This window comes from Delphinapterus leucas, chromosome 10, assembly GCF_059928025.1.
Source record: "Delphinapterus leucas isolate spDelLeu-1000000601 "Yukka" chromosome 10, BTC_Dleu_Yukka2, whole genome shotgun sequence".
Taxonomy (NCBI): domain Eukaryota; kingdom Metazoa; phylum Chordata; class Mammalia; order Artiodactyla; family Monodontidae; genus Delphinapterus; species Delphinapterus leucas.
The window spans coordinates 31,822,141-31,841,249 of record NC_143138.1 but is presented as its reverse complement, the minus strand read 5'-3'; the positions used below and the strand labels follow the sequence as shown (position 1 = coordinate 31,841,249).

Below are 19,109 nucleotides of genomic sequence, written 5' to 3'. Positions count from 1 at the left end.
CAGCGTCCCAACGCCCTCAGGATAAGGAAGGCTTCCCAGGCTTGGCTGGCCCTGCCTCTCCAGCCCCATCCCACACCATAATCCCTCCTGCTCGCCCTGCTCTAGCCACATCGGCTTTTCCTGAGCCCCTGGGACTCACCCCATTCCCTTCTGCCACAGGGTTTTTGCATATGCTCTTCCCTCTGCCTGGAACACTTTCCCCTCCTCTATCACCTAGCTAATGCCTGTCCATTTATTTTTACTAAGGTGTAAGGTACAGTGCACTGAAGTATACAGCTCAATAATTACTTAGATGTATACACTCACGTGACTCCCACCCAGATCTAGATTTAGAACGTTTCCAACACCCGTAAGTTTCCCTTGTGACCTTTGTGGTCTATACTCTTCCCCACCCCCGCAGGTAGCCACTATTCTGACTTCTATCACAATGCCTATTCATTCTTCAAAAGGCAGACCATGCAACCTTTTCTCAGGGAAGCCGCCTCCTGTCCCATGGAAAAAGCCTAATCTCTCCATCGGAGGCACTTGTTACACTTGGGGATCTGCATGTGTTGGAGTCATTAGGTGATCTGTGTCAATCTGCCCAGGAGAGCACGGACATGTACTTATCCTCACCTCTCTCTCCCAGCGCTGGCAGCTGCAGAGCGATGATGACAGAAAACAGCTGATGCCTATCAAGTGCTTATTATCACCAGGTACTCATAGGCACGAACTCATTTCTTACATCCACCGTATCAAGCAGGTACCATTACCATGTACCCATTTTACAGGTGAGGAAACAGAAGGTGTAAGAAGCAAAATAACCTGCCCAAAGGCATTACGTGTAAGTGGTGGAGTCAGGATTGGAACCCAGGCAGTCTGGCTACAGAGCATGTGCTTAATCATCATGCAACCTGCCTCTCAGAGGCCACTGGAAGGTTTGATGAGAAGTGCCCAGGACAGTCTGAATGAATAAAGGAGTGACTTTAGAAATGAGTTGATGAGATCCCATTTAAAGAAACTAAGGGAGCGCCCCAGAACCTCCCCAAGGAGACCAACAAACAAATGGGAGGTAAACTGTCACTGAATCCCCTGCACAGGCCCACGATTTGGTGCTCTGCAAACACCGGAGCTAGTGCATTTCCCCAGGAGTCAAGGCAGGAAGCTGTCTGCTCTGGGCACAGAGAAGCAGCTGGTGCCTAGCAGAGGGCACCCCATGGTGGAGGAAGGATCACGGTGCAGGTTCTCTCGGAGGCTGGAGGCCACGCTGTGCTGGAGGAAACGGTCCCCCGGCTCCATTCACGCTAACCCAGCAACCCAGTCACCTTCATACCCATTTAGCACCTCCGGCCCTCTGACACAGGAAGATGACACTCTGGAAGGCAAATAAACAGTTTGCCTGGCTAGAAAGTGATATTCCATTGCATATCTACACACTGGCATTTGGCATGTACCCCAGTTTTCCAGAGCCTGATAATCCTGGGTGAGTTCACAGGCTATTGCAGGCAAAGACCACCACGTCACGGGGCACCTTTTAACTGTTTCAGTACCGTTGACCCCATGGCCACACCCAGAAAGCTCAGGAAGAAACGTACAGGAAAACATTTATTTTCTCACAGCACACTGCGCCCCGGGCTCCCTCTCAGCAGAGGCACAGCTCTCAGAACGGCTCCATCCATGAGCCCCCAGGCAGCCGGTGCCTGGGCTCTGTTCACACAAAGTTCTGGGCGATGGCCAGCACCTTGGAAAACTCGCCTTCCCTCTGGCGTAGGCTGCTGGGGATGGGTGTCTTGATTCGGGTCCCCACAGGGTTCCCGTTGTCCTCGATGAGGACCACGTTGTTAGAGTCGAACCTGGGGGTCATCCTGGGACCAGGCATACGATGCCCCACAATAAGTGCCTTTTTCTTCTGCCCCTTGATGGCCAGCAGGATCCGGTCGCCCACTTTGCCCACCCCGTTCTTGTTATAGACGTGGATGCAGCGAGGAGGGCGATGGTACGGGGTGTTTCCCAGGGCACTGTTGTCCACCACACGCACCCGCGTCATCTTCTGAATTGCACCAAGGCTCCCAGTGGTGCTGGCGGAAGAGGAAAAGAGTCTGAGGTCTGCATCTCTGCTGGTCAGGGCGCAGAGGCCTCTGCCAGACCAGGCTTGGCAGCGTGCACATTAGCAGGGCCCTGACAGAGGTGGTGCCTGGGAAGGCTTCTCTGTGCCCAAGGCAGTGCCCTCACAGTTCTTCACGGCTTCTGCTGCCGGGTCAGGACCTCGATCTGGATGGGTTTTAAAGAGGACCTGATATTCTGTTACAACAAACTGCATGGCAGACTTAATTTAAAGCCTTCGGTTTCCAAAAGGCCTCTGAGGATTAAGGGAATACCTTATGGGCCAGGCCTCGCCCACTGCCTAGCCTGCAAAACCTGCTCCCCCAGAATACGCTGATTACCAAATGTCCCATCTACATGTTGCTGAGAACCAGAAGGTACAAGTGAGTGTGTCTGTTAAGGGAGTCCTTTGACACAACATAGCAGAAACTGAAAATAAGTCAAGGTAACAATCTTTTGTTTTAATGTATTTTCCCCACTATAAAGCGTACCTATTAAAGGCAGATAAGCTATTACTAAGCCATCTGATGACAGTGGCAATTCTAGTTTGCTGCCACTAGGACCCTAGTGCTGGTGTTCTCCCGGGTGACCCGGCGTCCTCTTCTCTCATTCCACATGCCTACCCTGGGCAAGGTTCTCTATCCCCATTGTTTCCAGCTAGTAAATTCCATCTCCAGCCCCACTTCTCTCCTATCCTCCAGTCCTATATTTCCACTCCAACTCCTCACATGTCCTACAGATGCTGCAAACTCAGTAGGTCCTACAGTGACTTCATCACCTCCCCCTGCAAACCTCCTCCCACTGCTGTGTTTCCTGCCTAGATGATGGCTTCTCCAGAAAATTCAGCTCCTGAGCCATAAACCTCTCTCCATCACCATCCACTGGCTACCCCGTTCTACTGACACCACTCCTAAACACCTCTGTCCTCTCCCTCCACCCCCGTCGACACCTCCTTCATCCAGCAGCTCACTCTCTTACACCAAGACTATTCCGTTAGTGTCCTAACCAGCTCCCTGCGCACCTCACTCTGCCAACGAAGAGCTCCTTTCAAAATATAAAATGGAGGCCACTCCCCTGCTCAGGACTGGTCAGTGGCTCCCCCACTGTATACACTGTCAACAACCTGGCCTCTATGTACCTGCCTTCTGAGGTCCTCTATCCTGCCACTTACACATTCACTCTGAGCCCCGATGGCCGGGAATCCCTGGAGCTCTCCAAGCGTGCCTGGCCTCTTGGCCCTCCCTGGGGGCCTGGACAGGACCCGCCCCCATGTGCCTTCTGGGAAGGCAGCTGCTATCCTCCTCTTTTCCTCCTCCTCCTCCGTTAGCAGCCCCTGCCTCGGGCCTTCCAAAGAACTGTACAAGCCTCTATTATTATACTGGTCACATTTTCTTAGAGTTATTTGTTTCCAACTTTGCTCCCATGGCCAACTGTGAGAACTCTTCCAGGGCAGGAAGCAATTCTTATTCATCTCTCTATGACCAACCCTGGGCACAGGGCTCAGTAAACACTTGCAGAACGAGTGCATGAACAAGGCCAAAAGGCATGTTTGCCAACAGGAATGCAACCTGTGCTCTCCGCCCTGGCTTAGCATCTAAATGGGGAGGGGAGAGGTTGTCAAACTTCCATCATGCTTGAGTTTATGGTAATAAGTATGTGATTTAAAAAATATATATATATATATATATTCCATTTTTAAGAGAGAAGGGTTTTCCCCCCTTTTATTTATATGTTTTTTTAAAAGTGAAATATTATAGTTGATTTACAATGTTCTGCTAGTTTCAGGTGTATAGCAATGTGACTAAGAATGAGTATATATACTCGTATATATCTAAAGTATATATATACTTTAGATATATATAAAATGTATATATATGCATATATATGCATATAGAGAGGATATCTATGTATATATATACACATATATATGTATATAGAGAGTGTATATTTATATATACACATATATGTATATAGAGAGAATATATATGTGTATATATGTGTGTGTGTATATACAAAGCGTATATAAAAGGTATATATATACCTTTTCTTAAAAGAGAAGGTTTTAATGCACTGGAGGAATGATAGGGTTGAAAGACATCAGATTCACTATAAGAGTCTGGCAAGGATGGAGGTTTCATCATTCTCCATATCCATTCCCAATCCCATCCTCAACAGCAATATCGCCTCCTTACCTATCCCCCTCACCTGGCCCGACCAAACCCCAGTTCCATCTATGCCTTTGGATTTCCCTGACCCCAAGCCCACCTCCCTGAGTTTCCACTCCCACTCTAGTCACCAATACCCCACCCTGACAGGAGGCTTACTCAAAGACACAGCTTTAAGAACTTAATAGGAAAAGTTACCTGAAACAGCGTTGGCTCAGTGCTCTGCTCACGTGGGCGAAGGGGCCCCAGAGCCCAGTAAAGAAAGCCATGGGATCCCAAGATGGCAAATCCTGCAGGGAAAAAGGGGGGAAAAGGATTTATTTCTAAGTCAATGTCCACACTCAGAGCTAGTAGTTTTTGGTGTTTGGCGTTTTTGTTTCTTTTTTAAGACTTTTGGGGACTTGTGTGGGAGATGGCACTTCGAGCAAAAGATCATTAGTCACTAAATATAAATCTTAGTGGTTAAAAGATACGCAAATGATTAGATGGAACTCCAGCTGCAATTCTGCTGATTCATGTTCTAACTGGGGTCAGAGAGCTGGAATGGCCCACCACAGTTCTCGCTGTAGGTTACACAACAGCACAGAGAATGCCTTCATAATTATGTCACCTCCACAGCACGAATCCTCTGGGACACACCCAGGCAGGAAGCACTTCCCACATCCTCCACAGAGGAAAACCTGCACACTGGCCCCTTGTTGACACTCGTGTGCCTCCTGAAACCAGAACTTTTACACCCTGGAGGAAAGTAGATTATCTGAGCAGCTGCCCACGTTGTCTGTCACCACATCACCTTTCCCCCAAATGTAAAAGCCAGAACACCTGGACAGCTCAAGGTTAGCAAAGTAGTGCCAAAGGATGCCCTTGCCAAGTCACTGACCAAGGCCTATATTTGGGTCGGTCTCCCAAATGATAACGTAACACAGAAAAACTACCTACTCGCTGTACAGCAGAAACTAACACAATATTATAAAGCAACTATACCCCAATTAAAAAAAAAAAAGAAAGAAAAAAAGAAAAACTACCTACCCTACACTGCAGCTGAAAGTGGGCTTTGGGAGAGCAAGCTGGAGACAAAAGAGCAAATGCCAACCCAACACTGGCGACTGCAGCTTGCAGAACCTCAACCCTGTGCTCCCTAGCACCAACCTATACGGCCATCCCCAGGTTCCTGAAACACCTGGGCACCAGTGAGGGGAATATTTAAGAAAAACCTACAGCCAGCTGGGAATTCCAGCTGCAAGACATGCCTGTTTTCCACCCACATGTTTGGCTACAGAGGGCCTCATTCAAGAGCTCTGCTGAGAAAGCCTCTACCACTGTAGTATTTACACACAGCTTTGCCTTGCATAAGTTCAAAGCACCTTAGATAAGAGTTTATTTAATAATGGTGGGGGAAAACTCACTATTTACTTTCACAGAAATACCTAAACACTCCAGAAATGCTTATTAACTACAATTTAGCCTCAAACCTCAAACTTATTCGCCAGTGTTTTCCTTAAGACAACCCAGGAAGCGTTGGCCAAAATGTAAATATGATCAGAAACATATGCAAAAGAAGGCGGCCTACTTACAGAACTACTAACATCTGACACACAGAATCAAAGACCATCAGATGAGGCCAGCTTTACCTTCACAGCCTGGTAGCCCTGGAGAAGGAGCTATGAGCTTCGGCTTCCCCATCTGTAACATGGGGTTTCCCCACCTGTAACACCTATTCACAAGACGGTCCTGAGGTAAGCCACGCAAAGCACAGAGCATGATGCCCGCACTCAATACACCCTCAATACCTATTAGCCCTCTCCATCACCATCGTCATCACATCACGTCCCGTTTCGAAGATCAGGAAACTGAGATACAGAGAGAGGAAGGGACTTGCATAAAGCCCCATAACTAGCCAAGGGCAGAAGCAGAACCAGAAGTGGACTCAGCTTAGGTCCAAGGGTCTTCCCTCCACACCCTACGGCCTCACTCTGCCGTAAAAAGCCCACTTCACACAGCAACTCAGGGTGAGAAGCAGCTTTGAGGGTCACCTGGTCTTTTTCTTTCTTTCTTTATGAAAACGTATCGACTAGTTATAATGTGTCTAAGTGCTTTACATTATCGTCTCATTTAAGCCTCACAAAAACTACGAAATGGACACTATTATTAGCCCCATTTTATACAGGAGGAAATGAGGCCCAGAGAGGTTAGATAATCTGCCCAAGTCGCACAGCTAGGAGTGACAAAGCTGAAATCTGAATCCCAGAAGTCGGCTTCCTGAACCCACCCTCTGAATCAGCACAGTTAACATGGTAACTTTAACTTAAATATTAATATTTTTCCAACTGTTAGATCATCCTTGTTCCATCAAGAATACTGATGTCACGTGAACATTTTACTCAGACCTAACTCAGTGCTTGCTGAATCAACTGAAATGTAGACAAGCACCAGGTGAAAGTCATTCACTTTCATCCAATTCAGGTTTTGAATACAATTTGAAGTGTAGGTGGCAAGAAGAGCTCCACACTCTGAGCAATAATGGAAAATTGGCTTTAAAAAAACGGAATAAAAAAAGTAGCTCTGAAAAGCAGTCCTTCTGGTCCAGGCTGCAGTTACGTCCAATCTCAGCCAAGCCTTCCCATCTGATACTGGCGGGCCCCTACTCTCACTCCCTGGGAGAAAAGAGGCTCCTCGGCTCCTCCAAAGAGCCCTCAAGGTTAGTCCAGCGCCACCCACATTCCTTCTCCTGAGAATTGCAACATCCAGCCTCTCCACACTGCATCGCTTCCTCCAGAGCATTTATGTGAGTCCAAGAAGTGCAGAAGTGCCTGGAGGCTTCCCAGAACTTTCCCAACTTGGGCATAGCAAACCCCACCATTCAAGGCACCTCCCTAAAATCTGCAGGCCAGCCTGTGCACAAACCACACCCAGGCCCCCTCTCTCTGCCTTGCTGAGAAGCCACCACCACAACCTGGGTCCATCTCTGCCCAACCAAGCTGCTCTGGCCCCAAACACACCTCCTGCGAGCAGCTCCGTGTAAGGCTACGGCATCTGCTGTCACCCCTCCTGCACACCAAGGACATCTGGGCGTCCTGTGCCAAAGGAACTCTCACTGTTCCAATGCTCACCATCCAAACTCAGACATGGAATAACTCTGGATTTTTATTTTAATTTTTTACTTCTGGAGATGAGGCTGAGAGCCCTTAACATTCTAGTTCTTGCTACTCAATACCCACAGAAACCACAGAGATCTTGACAACATGGCATCTGAACTCACTATAGGAGCTCAGGAATCACACAGACTCCGGATTACCTGTACTACCCTCAAACACAAAAGTAATACATTCACGGCTGCAGGGAGCACCTCCATTTTCACAAGAAAAGACCAAATTCAAAGACTTTTCACTAGCTCTTTGGTGGATCTGATAGTGACCTCCAGACCCAAAGGACTTAAAGACATCAAATGGACAGCAGTAAGCATTCCTATGAACTTGAAAGCATAAAAGAAGCAAATATACTTGTATATTTGTATACAAAAAAAGTCTGTGGTCCCCTCCACTGTCACCCCTGCAAAAGATCCCAGCAGGTCCTGACAGAGTGGGAGTACAATAAATACTTGTTGAATAAAATAAATGAGGTAGCCAACAGAAAGACAGATTCCCCCACCCACGGCTCGACACAGGGAAATCCAAACACTGTAGAGATCTCATCCGTATATCGGGAACCAGCACATCACATGCAAACATGCTTTAGGAGAACCATGGTGCTGGTCATGAGAGGATTAGCTCATGCTATGTCTACAGGCCCCTGGAATCATCTCCTCGGTCTGGTGCTTACACTGCCCACTGTGAAAAAACACCATTGTACCACTAAACAACTGGCTCAGATCAGGTAAGAGTAATGAGGGCTGCAATTTATTTCAAAGCAACTGACTGACCTTGATGTTATTTCCTAGGATAAATCCATCCTGTAGACATAGGCCCTGATTCACTTCAAATCAGTCTGTATAGAGTGCTTTGTCTCACAAGCAATGTTATTCTGAGTCCTGTGTTTGCACAGGAAGCTAACTCCAATGATATTTCCTCCTCTCCTCTCACTCAGAGGAGGCCAGGTATTCGGAAGACTCCAGCGCCAGAGATGGCTGTTCATGCCACTTCCTGGTCAGCACTAGTACTGCCATCCAGGTTTAGAGTGTGAATAATAACCTCTGGGGGTGGGGGGATGGGGAGGGCAAGAGAAGGAAGGCAAGAGACAGTGAGAGAGGGAGAGGGACAGAAATTACTTAATACAATCCAAGAGCTGTGCTTACTTCAAATCTTAGTTTAACTTTAAGATCTCCCTTTAGTTCTGGAGGCCAGGGAGGACTGTAGATTTTAGGGACACACAGGTGAGTTTTTCACTTGGCATCACCTTATAGGTCCCATTGGAAGAACATTGCTCCGTGAGAGCAGGGACCGTGCCCGTCTCGTCCAGCGCTACATGCTCAGGACCTAGAACAGTGCCTGGCACACAAATGGAGCTCAGTGAGTATCTGTTAAATGTATAAAATTTATCTGCAATTTCAATTCATCCTCCAGCTCCAGACAGGCTCCATGTTGGTGGGTTGGTGGTTTTTCTTGTGCCCTTCACCCAGGCTCCCAGTAACTTGGGGGAGCTTCCTAGACACTGAGAGCTCATTTTTAGCTAATTGTAATACATAGAGACTGAACTAGAAAAGCAGACAGAAAGAGCCTGATGCTTTGTGAAAACTTAGAAAGTACCATTACTTGAACTTTAGGAATCAGCAAAATGTTGTACTTAGTATCACAGATCCACATATATTTATACATTGTCCCTACCTGAACAGTTTCCATCTTTAGGTGCCTGGCACGTTTCATAAATTTTAAAGGCCTTTCAAGAGAAACAGGTTCTAAAGAAAAGAGACAAAACAAAAAGTTCAGCCCAACTGCAAAAGAGTGTTTAAAGGAGATTCTGTTAGTAAGTGACAGAAGTGAAAAGAAACACTAGGAGAAATCAAGTGCACAGCCCAGCCACAAAACGGACAAACTCTGCCTAGTGTAAGGATATAAATGTCCTTAATTAAAGCAGGAAAAAGCAGAGGCCTGGCAGCTTCGAGGAAACAAAAAACAAAAGGGAACTCCCTGGACCCTCTGCCCTGTCATGCTGACAGCCCTTCCCATCTCCTGCAGGTTTTGCCCCAATCATTCTGGACCAAAAAGTACTCGTGTTTGTTGCTTAAATACTCATTACTGATTTGTCCCGGAAGGATTCTCTTTCAGGAAGTTTTGTGAATTGTTTTGTTGTTTTTTTTTTAAAACACATCTTTTGTGAGTTTTTTTAACCTCACGTAAGTATACATGTTACACTTCTCAAAGTACTTTCACACAGATCACTTTCTTGGTTGATTTCATTCTTGAGCACCCAGTGGAAACAGAAAGATAAATAACAAAGAGCAGCAGTTTGGGGAGGGTTGATTCCTAAGGATTTTGAACAGTTCTGAAGGTTCAATAGAGTAAGTGCCATTTCGCAGGTGAAGAAATTAAGTCAGAATTGCTAAGCGACTTGTCAGCTTGTCCTAGGAAGGGAAGAAGGGTAGAAGGCTGTTTCTACTACACCCTGCACAATACTTGCCCAGCTAAGGTGCTTCTTTAACCACTAATAGACTTCACAGAAACAAAAACACCCCACACAGTGCAAGTATTCTTTCTCCTCTCTTAAAGCTGCCACATAATCTTTTAAAACTCAGGAATTAAAAAGCTGTCTTTTCAATAGATACCTGCACCACAAACAGCACAGCCTAGGACCAACACTGAAGCTGACTCTGATACATTTGCAAAGGTGTGAGTTTTCACAGCGTTACTATCAAGAAGCAATAGCAATCCCTCATTAGCACCATGGGCTGTTTCTACCATGGCTACCAGTGAGGACCCCAGTTCTCAATCTGGTTCACAAAGAAAAAAACGTTTCCAGGGTTCTTGTCTCTATCTGTTGGTTAACTGTACGTGTTTATTTACCTGTATATTTGTTTGCTCCACCTTGTTACAGATTTAAAATCGTGGTTCTTAAAAATATCTGACAGTTCTCCATTATTCAAGTTGGTTTTTCAATGTGTAGATCTTACCTATTTCTAGCTCTGCTCCCCTGCCATCCCCACCTCACAGGTGTGCAAACACCTATAGTTCCAGAAATAAGCTTATAACATTCTTGGTATGGTCTAACTCAGAAAAACTGCACAAGGCAAAGGTAAATTCTACTTAATCACGTACATATTTCTTTCCTATTAGTACCTCTACCAAGCCAGTGGCAAGGAGCCAGGTTTATAGAGATGTCAGGTGGGCAGGCAGGGGGATGGGGGTGGGATGAAAGGCCCAAAGAAAGGGTGTCTCCTCCACCCCCCCTCCCCTCCTCTCCTGCCAAGTCTGTTTCCTTGGAATCCGCTACTCCAGGCCTCAGTGACTCTGTCAAGCAAGGGTCATTGGTAAGAGCAAAGAGGCAAAGAAATGAACGTGTTTTAGCTTCACTCACGTAAGGGATGGTTTTTCAAGTGGGAGAACCCCTCTCTGAATTAACCAGTAGGGCCCAGGTCTGCAGCATAAACAGTTTGTTTCCCAGATTCTGACCAGGGAGAACAGTCTCACTCCCTGATTCTCAGGGCAGCACTATGGATGTCTCTTTAAGATCACTCAGTCCTGAAAGTGTCTTTCAGCTTAAAGTAGACTAGGAAAAGCACTCCCTCTTTTCTAAAGACATAGATGATTTTTTTTTTTTTAAGTTTTCGACAAGGAGACTTTCTCACTCTGAGTTGTGTTTCACTGGTGAATAATAAGCTACCTGGCACTTTTCTTAATAAGAGAGCATATTACCTGACCCAGAACAACATTTCTGGGATCTGAATCATAGCCCTCTCCTACAAGCTGGTTGTCATGGTTAATACACATGTAAAATCACACCAGGGTGAACCAGAACAACCCACCGGCCTCTAAAAAAGGATCAATCGTAACCTGATTTTTGAGACCCTCCCAAGTTCCCACATGGCCATAAAAACTATCCAAGTAACGAAAACAACAGGAAAATCCATCTTATGTGGGTCCAGGTGTCATAATCCCCCAAGACGGGAGTGGGGTAAGACAGGCTTCAAAGGACTCTTGCATCTTGTAAGATTCGAGATGATGAGGCGAGTCTAAATCATTATGTTCAGTGCTCAACAGAGCACCTAAAAAAATGGGCTCCAGGGAAGGTTGTTACCCTTCATATTCAGGGGCACTAATAAAACATTCTGGCCATTGTTCCTTCATGGATTCCACGGTGTACTTCATTCAGTTCTCATTTCGGTCTTTCTGAAATGTTTCCTCTTCTCTCTGTCTGTTAGTATGTGGTGACCCTAATTAGGCACAGGCAGAAATAGATCTGGAATCCACCACATGTTAACACACCTAACTGCATTATTAAAAAGATCCTCAGGGGTCCCAAACCCAGGTAACTCCGGACTCCCATTTCCATTTTCCACATATCCATTACAAGGGCTACTTGGCAATGGATCACACCAGATTTTCAACCATAAAATCAATACAACGTGTAAAAAGTTCCATAGAAAATATACATCCAAGAAGCTCTAAGGGCAAAACGGACAATTCCATAAAAGGGAAAAACAACAACAACACAAATAGGACAGATTCCTTTTCATCTAAATGTCTTGCTGCTACCCAAAACAGCTCCCAGAATTCAAACCTACAAAGACTCCTCTCACCAGGCAGTCTACCATACACAGCTTAACCCCACCTCCCTTTCTGGCCTTCTTAGGAAGGCAACCTACTTCCTACCCCAACAAAAATCCTTGCTCTTCCATTGTACGTATTTCCATGAGTGAAGGGTAAACTGTCTTCTAGCATAGTAACCTCCCTGAAAAAAGAGACCCACTCTGTTGTTTATTCTACATCCCTGGTGTGCTAACTGCATCCTCGTGGACAATTTGAAATGACTCTAAACACAGGCTGATGGAGCAACAGCATAAACGGGAGAACACAGGAAACCAATGTGTTTCAGACTTTTCTGTGACACACAGAAACGCACTGCATAACACCTCCTAATACTCACACACTCACACGTGTGTATACCTGAAGCAAGCGTCCAGAAACAATACTTACCCTTACTAAGTACAATGCTCTCTGATATTTTCTATTCTACTTCATTTTTTCTTAAATGATGGCCATGATCCACTAAAGTGATTTCCAACTAACTGATGGGACTCAGTTTGAATGGGAATTCAGTTTGAACTGCATCAAAACCTTACAGCTGCATTACACAAGCTACTAATGAACCCTTGAAAAAGCCAGCAGACAGCAGAGACACCTGGTCAGCCACAAGAACCAGACACACCCAGGTAGGCAGTGCCCTTCCTCTGTCCAGTAGCCCAAGTTCAAGTATCTCCCAACTTCCCAGCTTTTCCCTAGTAACCCGAGGTGACTGGTGACTGTCATATGCTCTTTTGTTAACCTCTTTATAAATTGAGTCCATCAATCTCTTTGGGTAGCAAAGTTCATTTACTGCCCATGGAAAAGTTGGTATTCCATGTGCCTCTGTTATCTATTTTGTGGACACGGACACACACACACACACGCACACACACACCCTCTCTCCTTCCTCTCTCTTCCTTCCAGCCTTAATCCCTGGCAGGTGCAGCCTCTGATGAAATGAGAAACCAGGGAAACCCCTGAAGCCAGGGTAGCCACTCATAGGCATGACAGTGAAAGCGGTGGACTCATTCCCCACACCACAGAAGCGCCTGACAAAAGAGTCACAAAGTCATCTCAAGACCCAGACTGGGAAAGGAAAGGGAGAAACAGAGAAGTAGACAAACCCGAGCAGCCGCGCCAGAGTGACCGGCCGAGGCCACCTCGTGAGACCTAGCGGCAGCCCGCCCCAGTCCCCGGGAAGACAGGTGAGCGCAGGCCGGGGGCACGGGGTCGCAGTGGCCACCGGAGCCCTCGCCGCCCTTGGGGTATGGGAGGGAGGAGGGTCCGGGTCAGAGGACTCCTTCCCCGTCGGGACCCTCCCACTGCTCCTCCACCCCCAGAGGGCCCACGATCCTCGCACTCCGGCCCTTCCTCACCCATCCCGGAGTGTGCGCCACCCCTCCTGCGGGGAAGCAAGGGAGAGAGGAAGCAGAGAGTTACGAGAGTGACGTCCCCTCCCCCCTCCACTCCATACCGCCTTCGCCGCCCTGGAATATCCTGCCGCGGGGCCCCACAGGCCCAGGGCCGCCTTCCCGCTACGCGGCCTCTCGCCCTGCGCCTGCGCGTCGGACCCAGCTAGGCGGACGGCGATCTGAGAGTGCGCCCGCTCCTTGCGTGTGCCGGCGTGGGGGGAGGGACCTGCGCGGCCCCGCCCCCTCATCCTCCCCCTCCCTCCTCCCGCTCCCCCTCCCCCAGACACTGCCGCGGCCGCCGCAGGAGCCCGGAGCTCCAGCCGCCCAGCGACTCCCCTCCCCCTCCCCCAGCCCCGCCCCGCCCCAACCCGGGGTTCCGAGCCGGAGCTGAGTCTGCGCCTGGGGGTGAGTACGAGACCCTTCCCCAGCCCCCTCTCTTTTCTTTGAGGATCCCACCACCACCCAAAGAAAAACCCCGGTCTCAGCTGCGCGTCCCCTCCCTTCAACCTCCTGCGGGACCCAGAGGTGCCCGGGCCCGCGGGACCAGGGGTGCCGCGCGCTGCCCCCAGCCCCGCACCGTCCTGAGCCTATCATGTGAGTGCTCCGACCCCTGCCGGGGGTCCAGAGGTACACGTACCTCTGTCCCCACCCCTCGAGAGATCTGAGGGGTGGGACCCCCGCCCCCGGCCCCCGGCCCCCGGCCCCCTAGCGCCACTCTTCTCCCACCTGCCCGGTCCAGGTGCGCGTTCCCTCCGCGGTTCCAGCAGCGCCCCATCAGCCCGCCGCCGCTGTGGGGAATCTGCCGCCCCCGCCCCCGAGTTTTGAATTCCAGGGTCTCCAAGTCCAGTGTCCTCGGTGTCTTTTATCTTTTCTCCTGCTCCAGGGGCCGAGTACCCCAGAAGCCGGCCCGGGGCAGGGATTCGGGCTTCGGCAAGGGCAGGGTTTGCGAGGCCGGCCGCTGCCCCCGGTCCGTCTGGGGACTGGTCGGAGGACTGGGGAGGCGACTGGCCCCGGGAGTGTGTCCTCTCCTTGCGCCCCATACAGTACAGTTCATTCATGAGCCGCCCGGGCCTGCGTTGGAGGGTGCGGTGGGGAAAGGATTCGGACTCGGAACCGGAGTGGGGCAAAGGCCCTGTTGGGGGGAGCGGGGGCGGTGTGCTTTGTCCCTCCTGGCCTGCTGGACCACCTAGGGAGGACAGTCCCAAAGCTTTGGCGCCTTCTTCCGCAGAAGAGAAGGACGCTTGGGAAGTGGAGAGGAGAAGTCAGAGGGGCCGGCTGCCCTTGGGGCTCAGAGCTGCCTCCTGCCTGGGTCCCCTGGGTGGAGGTCTGGCCGCTCAGCACTCCACTTTCCTGGAGGGGGGGAGGGGGGCGCACAGGCGGGAGGGCCAGGACTTCTGTACCCAATACTACTCTCTAGCCTCTCCCTGGGTCTGCAGCAGCCCAGGAAGAGTAAGGCCACCCTAGCCCCTCCTGAGGAGGGGCCCCCAGACCTGCCTCCCAGGAACATGTGAGGAGGGGAGTGACAGTGTCTGTCAGGCTTTCAGCGGGGGCTGGGGGGGTGGGGTGCTGGCAGCATGACTGTCCTCCAGGGTACCAGAGGGTCCAGGCCCTGGCATGCCCCAGGTGGCACATGCTGGGGCCTGCTGTTGGCTCACCCAGTTGGGTCTTGGCTTATGGGTGGGTGGGTAGGGATGTGTCAAGGCAGAAGGCAGGTGGTGAGTAGCTAACAATCCCCTTTTGGACATCCTACAAGTTCCCTCCAATTACAACAGTTTTGGAGACCTGGGTTCAAATTCCAGCTCTGCCATTCTTTAGCTGTGCGACCTTGACAAGTTACTTAACTTGTCTGAACCTTAGTGTCAGTTAAAAAGTATGTTTACTACCATCTCCTTACGAGATTACTCATGGGCATCAAACTAGATAGTACAGGTAAAGAGCCTGGCACCCTGCCTGTTAGTGGATCAATACCCTGAACTTCTGACCCATCTTGGCATAGCACCACCCTCCCATGCCCCCACCTCCCAGCCTGCTACAGATGGATCAGTTTGTTTGAAGAGTTTGGAAACATTCTCTGCCACTCGGTGGCAGAGTCCTGAAAGCAGGGTAAGCCCTTAGGTCTAGACAAGAAGCCCATCCAGACTGAGGGGTTCTAGCATATTAAATTCTGTTTTATTTTGCTTTTTACCAGTTCTCCTTCATTAAACCAACCCCTTTTATTCCACACTTTATTGATAACAGTAGCTAATTTTTTTAGAATCCATTTGTACCTTGAACTGTGTTAAGAGCTTTACCTAAATCATCTTGTTTAACCTTCAAAACAAGCACATGACTGAATTATTATCCCCATTTACAGACGAAGGAACTGAGGCCCAGGGTGGTGAGGTAGTGTCGCCAGGTCAGAAGCCAGATCTGTCTCATCCTAGAGCCTGTACTCTTAACCACCAGGCTCTGTTGCTGGTCCCCTACACCTGCCTCAGAACCTGAATCACAAACCCAGGGTGGAAGGTCTGGGAGCTAGAAGCAAGAGGGAAGGCAAACAGGTAGAAATAGGATGTGGCATTTTCTCCAGAGATGTAGGTGGCAACCCCCAGCCCCCAACCACCAGTATCCTGATGGAAGTGGCTCCTCTGTTGGCTGAGGCCGAAAAGTGAGGTGGTTAAAAGCATGGGCTTGAGCCAGGTTGCCTAGGTCCATACCCAGATCTATCACAGACTAGCTGTGTGCCATTGAACAAGTGATGTACACTCTCTGTACCTCAGTGTCCTCCTAGTGTTGTGATGGGGAGTAAACAAGATAACATTTGTAAAGCACTTAGAACAGTGCCTGGCACAAAATACGAGTTAAATAGGTATTTGATAAATGCATTCTTTTCCTACCACTTTTATCCTCATTTGTGGATGCATTTTTGACCATCTCTCTGAAGTTGGTAGGGATGGAGCATTAATATTTCTTTGTTACACATTGAAAGACTGAGGCCCAGGTTACATAGTAACAAAACTAGCCTCCATCTTCATCTCCTCCCAACAGACCACACTGCCTTCCTATGATCCCAAGCCCTAAATTAAATCTTTCCTAATAACTCTTTAAGAAAAGAACTTTTAATTTATAGCTCCCTCCCCACCCCACCCCCACCATGCAAACACTTCTTGATGATAAAGTAACCATCAGTTAGCTAGAAATAAAATCCTCGATTCACTTTCCCTGCACACTTCCAGCTAAAGCCTCAGTGTCAGGCTAGAGAAATTCTGGGATACCACTGCTCAGGCAACCCTGTGGAGTGGATAAACTGCCCCTCTCTCCCCCAAACATTTTGCCTCAGTCTCTTCCCTTCTCTCATCTGCTCTCAGTGAAGGCTTTGAGAGCAGCTGCTCCGGGTGAAATTGAGCCCAGCAACCCCGCCTCCACAATTAAGAGCTTGGAGTACCCTGTCAGCAAGCTGAGCCACCAGCCCTGGCTCCACCCTTTCCTGCCCTGTGACCTCCCTGTGAGTGGCTTCTCCACTGGAGTCCCTGCTTCCTGCCCTGTCAAATGGGGAGTGTGCCCTGCCTTCCTGTTGGTGCAGGTGGGAAGAGCAGTGCAGTTGCAGAGGGGAGAGTGCTTTGTGACTGTAAAGAGGGAGGCAGCAGATGGACCTGGTGACTTCAGTTACTAAGCACGTACCTGGACCCTCACCTACTCTACTGGGTCCCCTTATGTAGGAGCTCCCAGAATGTTCCACCTTTCTTGGAGTGGAGAGGATAGAATGGAAGGGGGATGCTGCTCCAGGGGTTTGTACCCATTACATTCTGGCCTGGTGGAGCCTTGGAGTTTTGGAGAGAAACAGGCAAGGAGTGGGTATGGGCTGGATCGATTTCTGGAGTGCATTAGAGTTGGGACTTAAGGCAGGGGGGACTTGTGTAGAGGCCCCCCAGTTACCACAGCAAGATACCTATACCTACCTTTAACCTTTCCTGGTGCACCTTATGTTTACATACCAAGGCTCCCAGACACACCCACATACACACCCCCACTTAGAGACCAACGACTCTCTTCATTTCCGTGGATTGCCATGTAGTCACCCAGCTCTCCACCTCCCACCCCGCACACACACAGATACACATATCAACACAAGTTTACACACCTAAACACACACATTCTCACAGTGCTGTGGTGTTCTCTAGCCAGGGAACACGTAATGAGTGTTCATCGAAGCTTCTGTAGTCTGCAGAGTCCTGTTCTAGGCGCATCAGAAAAGCATCAAGGTGCCCTGAAAACTGTTAAAGCTCTAGAAAGAAGTTGACCTAGGTTTGATCCCCAGGTCCCTTATTTTATGAGCAGTATGACTTCAGGAAACCTACTTAACTTCTCTGAGCCCCATGCCCTCACCTTAAAATGGCAATGACATCCAACTCTGGAGTGTCAATGATTAAATGAAAAATGTATATATTCTTCAAACAGTGGGCGCTCCATACATGGCACCTGCTACAATCACTAAGTTAATGGTGTTGTTTTTTTTTTAAGGCAACTTGGGCTGGAAAGGAAGAGGGAGGCATAACACACAGGGCAGTTATTCCCTTAGCCTTCCTAACCCAGGCTTTTCAGAGACTCCCTGGGACCAAGTGAGACACACAGACAACCCCAGCTTCCCTTCCATCTGAGAGCTAGTGCGTCTTGCCCTGCAGCTGAAATGTTAGGAAGAGGCAGGGGAAAATATGGGATTGGTGGGCAGGAGAAACCTTCCGAACCACCCCCGGGGGCTGGGGGACGCTTGCTTTCCAGAGTTGCAGTCACCGATTCTATGTTTGTTGTTCTCTCTCTTTGCCTGGTTTCCTTTCTTCCCTGGGGACCCCACGCACACACACCTACAAAGCAGAGCTTCAGTGTTGTCAGCAGAAGGGGCCCTCCAGTAGGATGGGGGTGGGGCGGTGGTGCCACGGCCACACTTCTCCTCCGTCCCAGGGGCCTCCCCAGAACCGGGCTCAGCTCGGTCCCCAGGCACTTCCAGAATCCAGGCATCCAGGCTGGCTGCCCCTTTCCTCCTCCTCCCTACCCATCCACCAGACTGTAGAGGGCTGGACAACCAGACAGTGGCAGGGAACCAGGCCGGAGGACACTACCCTGGCTGCAGGGGGCTTGGGCCAGATGAGAGGCCCCCACCCACTCTCCCTTCCTTTGCCAATGGAGAACCTCGCTGCAGGGCATGGCATTCCCAGCCTGCCCTGCTCCAGGGGCAGGAGCAGGGCACTCTGGGAGTTGTAGTCCTCACAACTCAGGTGCAAAGAAAATTGGAAAGAGGTGAGGAGGCTGGAGGGGGGAAAGGTGTAGTTGCTGCCGTGGCCCAGGAAAAAGAATGAGGGTAAACAGGTGTAGCTGGGGCGAGTGAGGCAGGTCACACAAACCCAGAGGTCCTGCTTTTTTTTTTTTTAATCTCTCAGAGATTACTTTTTTAAATAAATTTATTTATTTATTCTTGGCTGCATTGGCTTTTCGTTGCTGCAGCCTGCGCGCAGGCTTCCTCTAGTTGTGGCGAGCGGGGGCTACTCTTCGTTGCGGTGTGTGTGCTTCTCATTGCGGTGGCTTCTCTTGTTGCAGAGCACAGGCTCTAGGCATGTGGACTTCAGTAGTTGTGGTGAGGGGGCTCAGTAGTTGTGGCTCGCGGGCTCTAGAGCACAGGCTCAGTAGTTGTGGTGCACGGGCTTAGTTGCTCACAGCATGTGGGATGTTCCCGGACCAGGGCTCGAACCCGTGTCCCCTGC

General features: G+C 49.4%; 2 protein-coding genes across 15 annotated transcripts in view; one reads left to right on the top strand and one right to left on the bottom strand.

The window, feature by feature from the left end:
* Positions 1-1,571: 1,571 nt before the first annotated feature.
* Positions 1,572-13,572, bottom strand: MRPL14 (mitochondrial ribosomal protein L14). 4 transcript variants are annotated; one of them, XM_022582010.3, is made up of 4 exons: positions 13,437-13,516; positions 9,068-9,138; positions 4,446-4,537; positions 1,572-2,057 (listed from the first exon to the last, which is right to left on the bottom strand). In XM_022582010.3, the coding sequence occupies exons 2-4, from the start codon at positions 9,104-9,106 to the stop codon at positions 1,691-1,693; spliced, it is 498 nt and encodes a 165-aa protein (XP_022437718.1). In that variant the 5' UTR covers positions 9,107-9,138; positions 13,437-13,516; the 3' UTR covers positions 1,572-1,690. The 4 variants fall into 4 exon arrangements, with proteins under 4 accessions (XP_022437718.1, XP_022437719.1, XP_089774801.1 ...); XM_022582011.3 differs by lacking the exon at positions 9,068-9,138 and having other exon boundaries at positions 13,437-13,572; XM_089918675.1 differs by lacking the exons at positions 9,068-9,138; positions 13,437-13,516 and adding an exon at positions 12,858-13,058.
* TMEM63B (transmembrane protein 63B) overlaps positions 12,953-19,109 on the top strand; it is a 23,857-nt gene continuing 17,700 nt past the window's right edge. For 4 of the 11 annotated variants that reach the window (XM_030759664.2, XM_089918664.1, XM_089918666.1 and 1 more), the window contains exons 1-2: positions 12,954-13,167; positions 13,658-13,779. The gene's annotated coding sequence lies outside the window, so the exon portion shown is untranslated. The other 7 variants (XM_089918668.1, XM_089918665.1, XM_089918667.1 and 4 more) reach the window with 6 other exon arrangements.

Bases quoted from the DNA above. Each gene is read 5' to 3' on its own strand.
- MRPL14 (XM_089918675.1), bottom strand. From the start codon at position 12,968: ATGCCTATGAGTGGCTACCCTGGCTTCAGGGGTTTCCCTGGTTTCTCA. The intron at 4,538-12,857 runs GTGTGTGTGTGC...TTTTCCCTGCAG, and splicing joins AGAGAGAGGAAGGAGAGAGG to GATTTGCCATCTTGGGATCC. The intron at 2,058-4,445 runs GTAACTTTTCCT...CTCTTCCGCCAG, and splicing joins CTGAGCCAACGCTGTTTCAG to CACCACTGGGAGCCTTGGTG.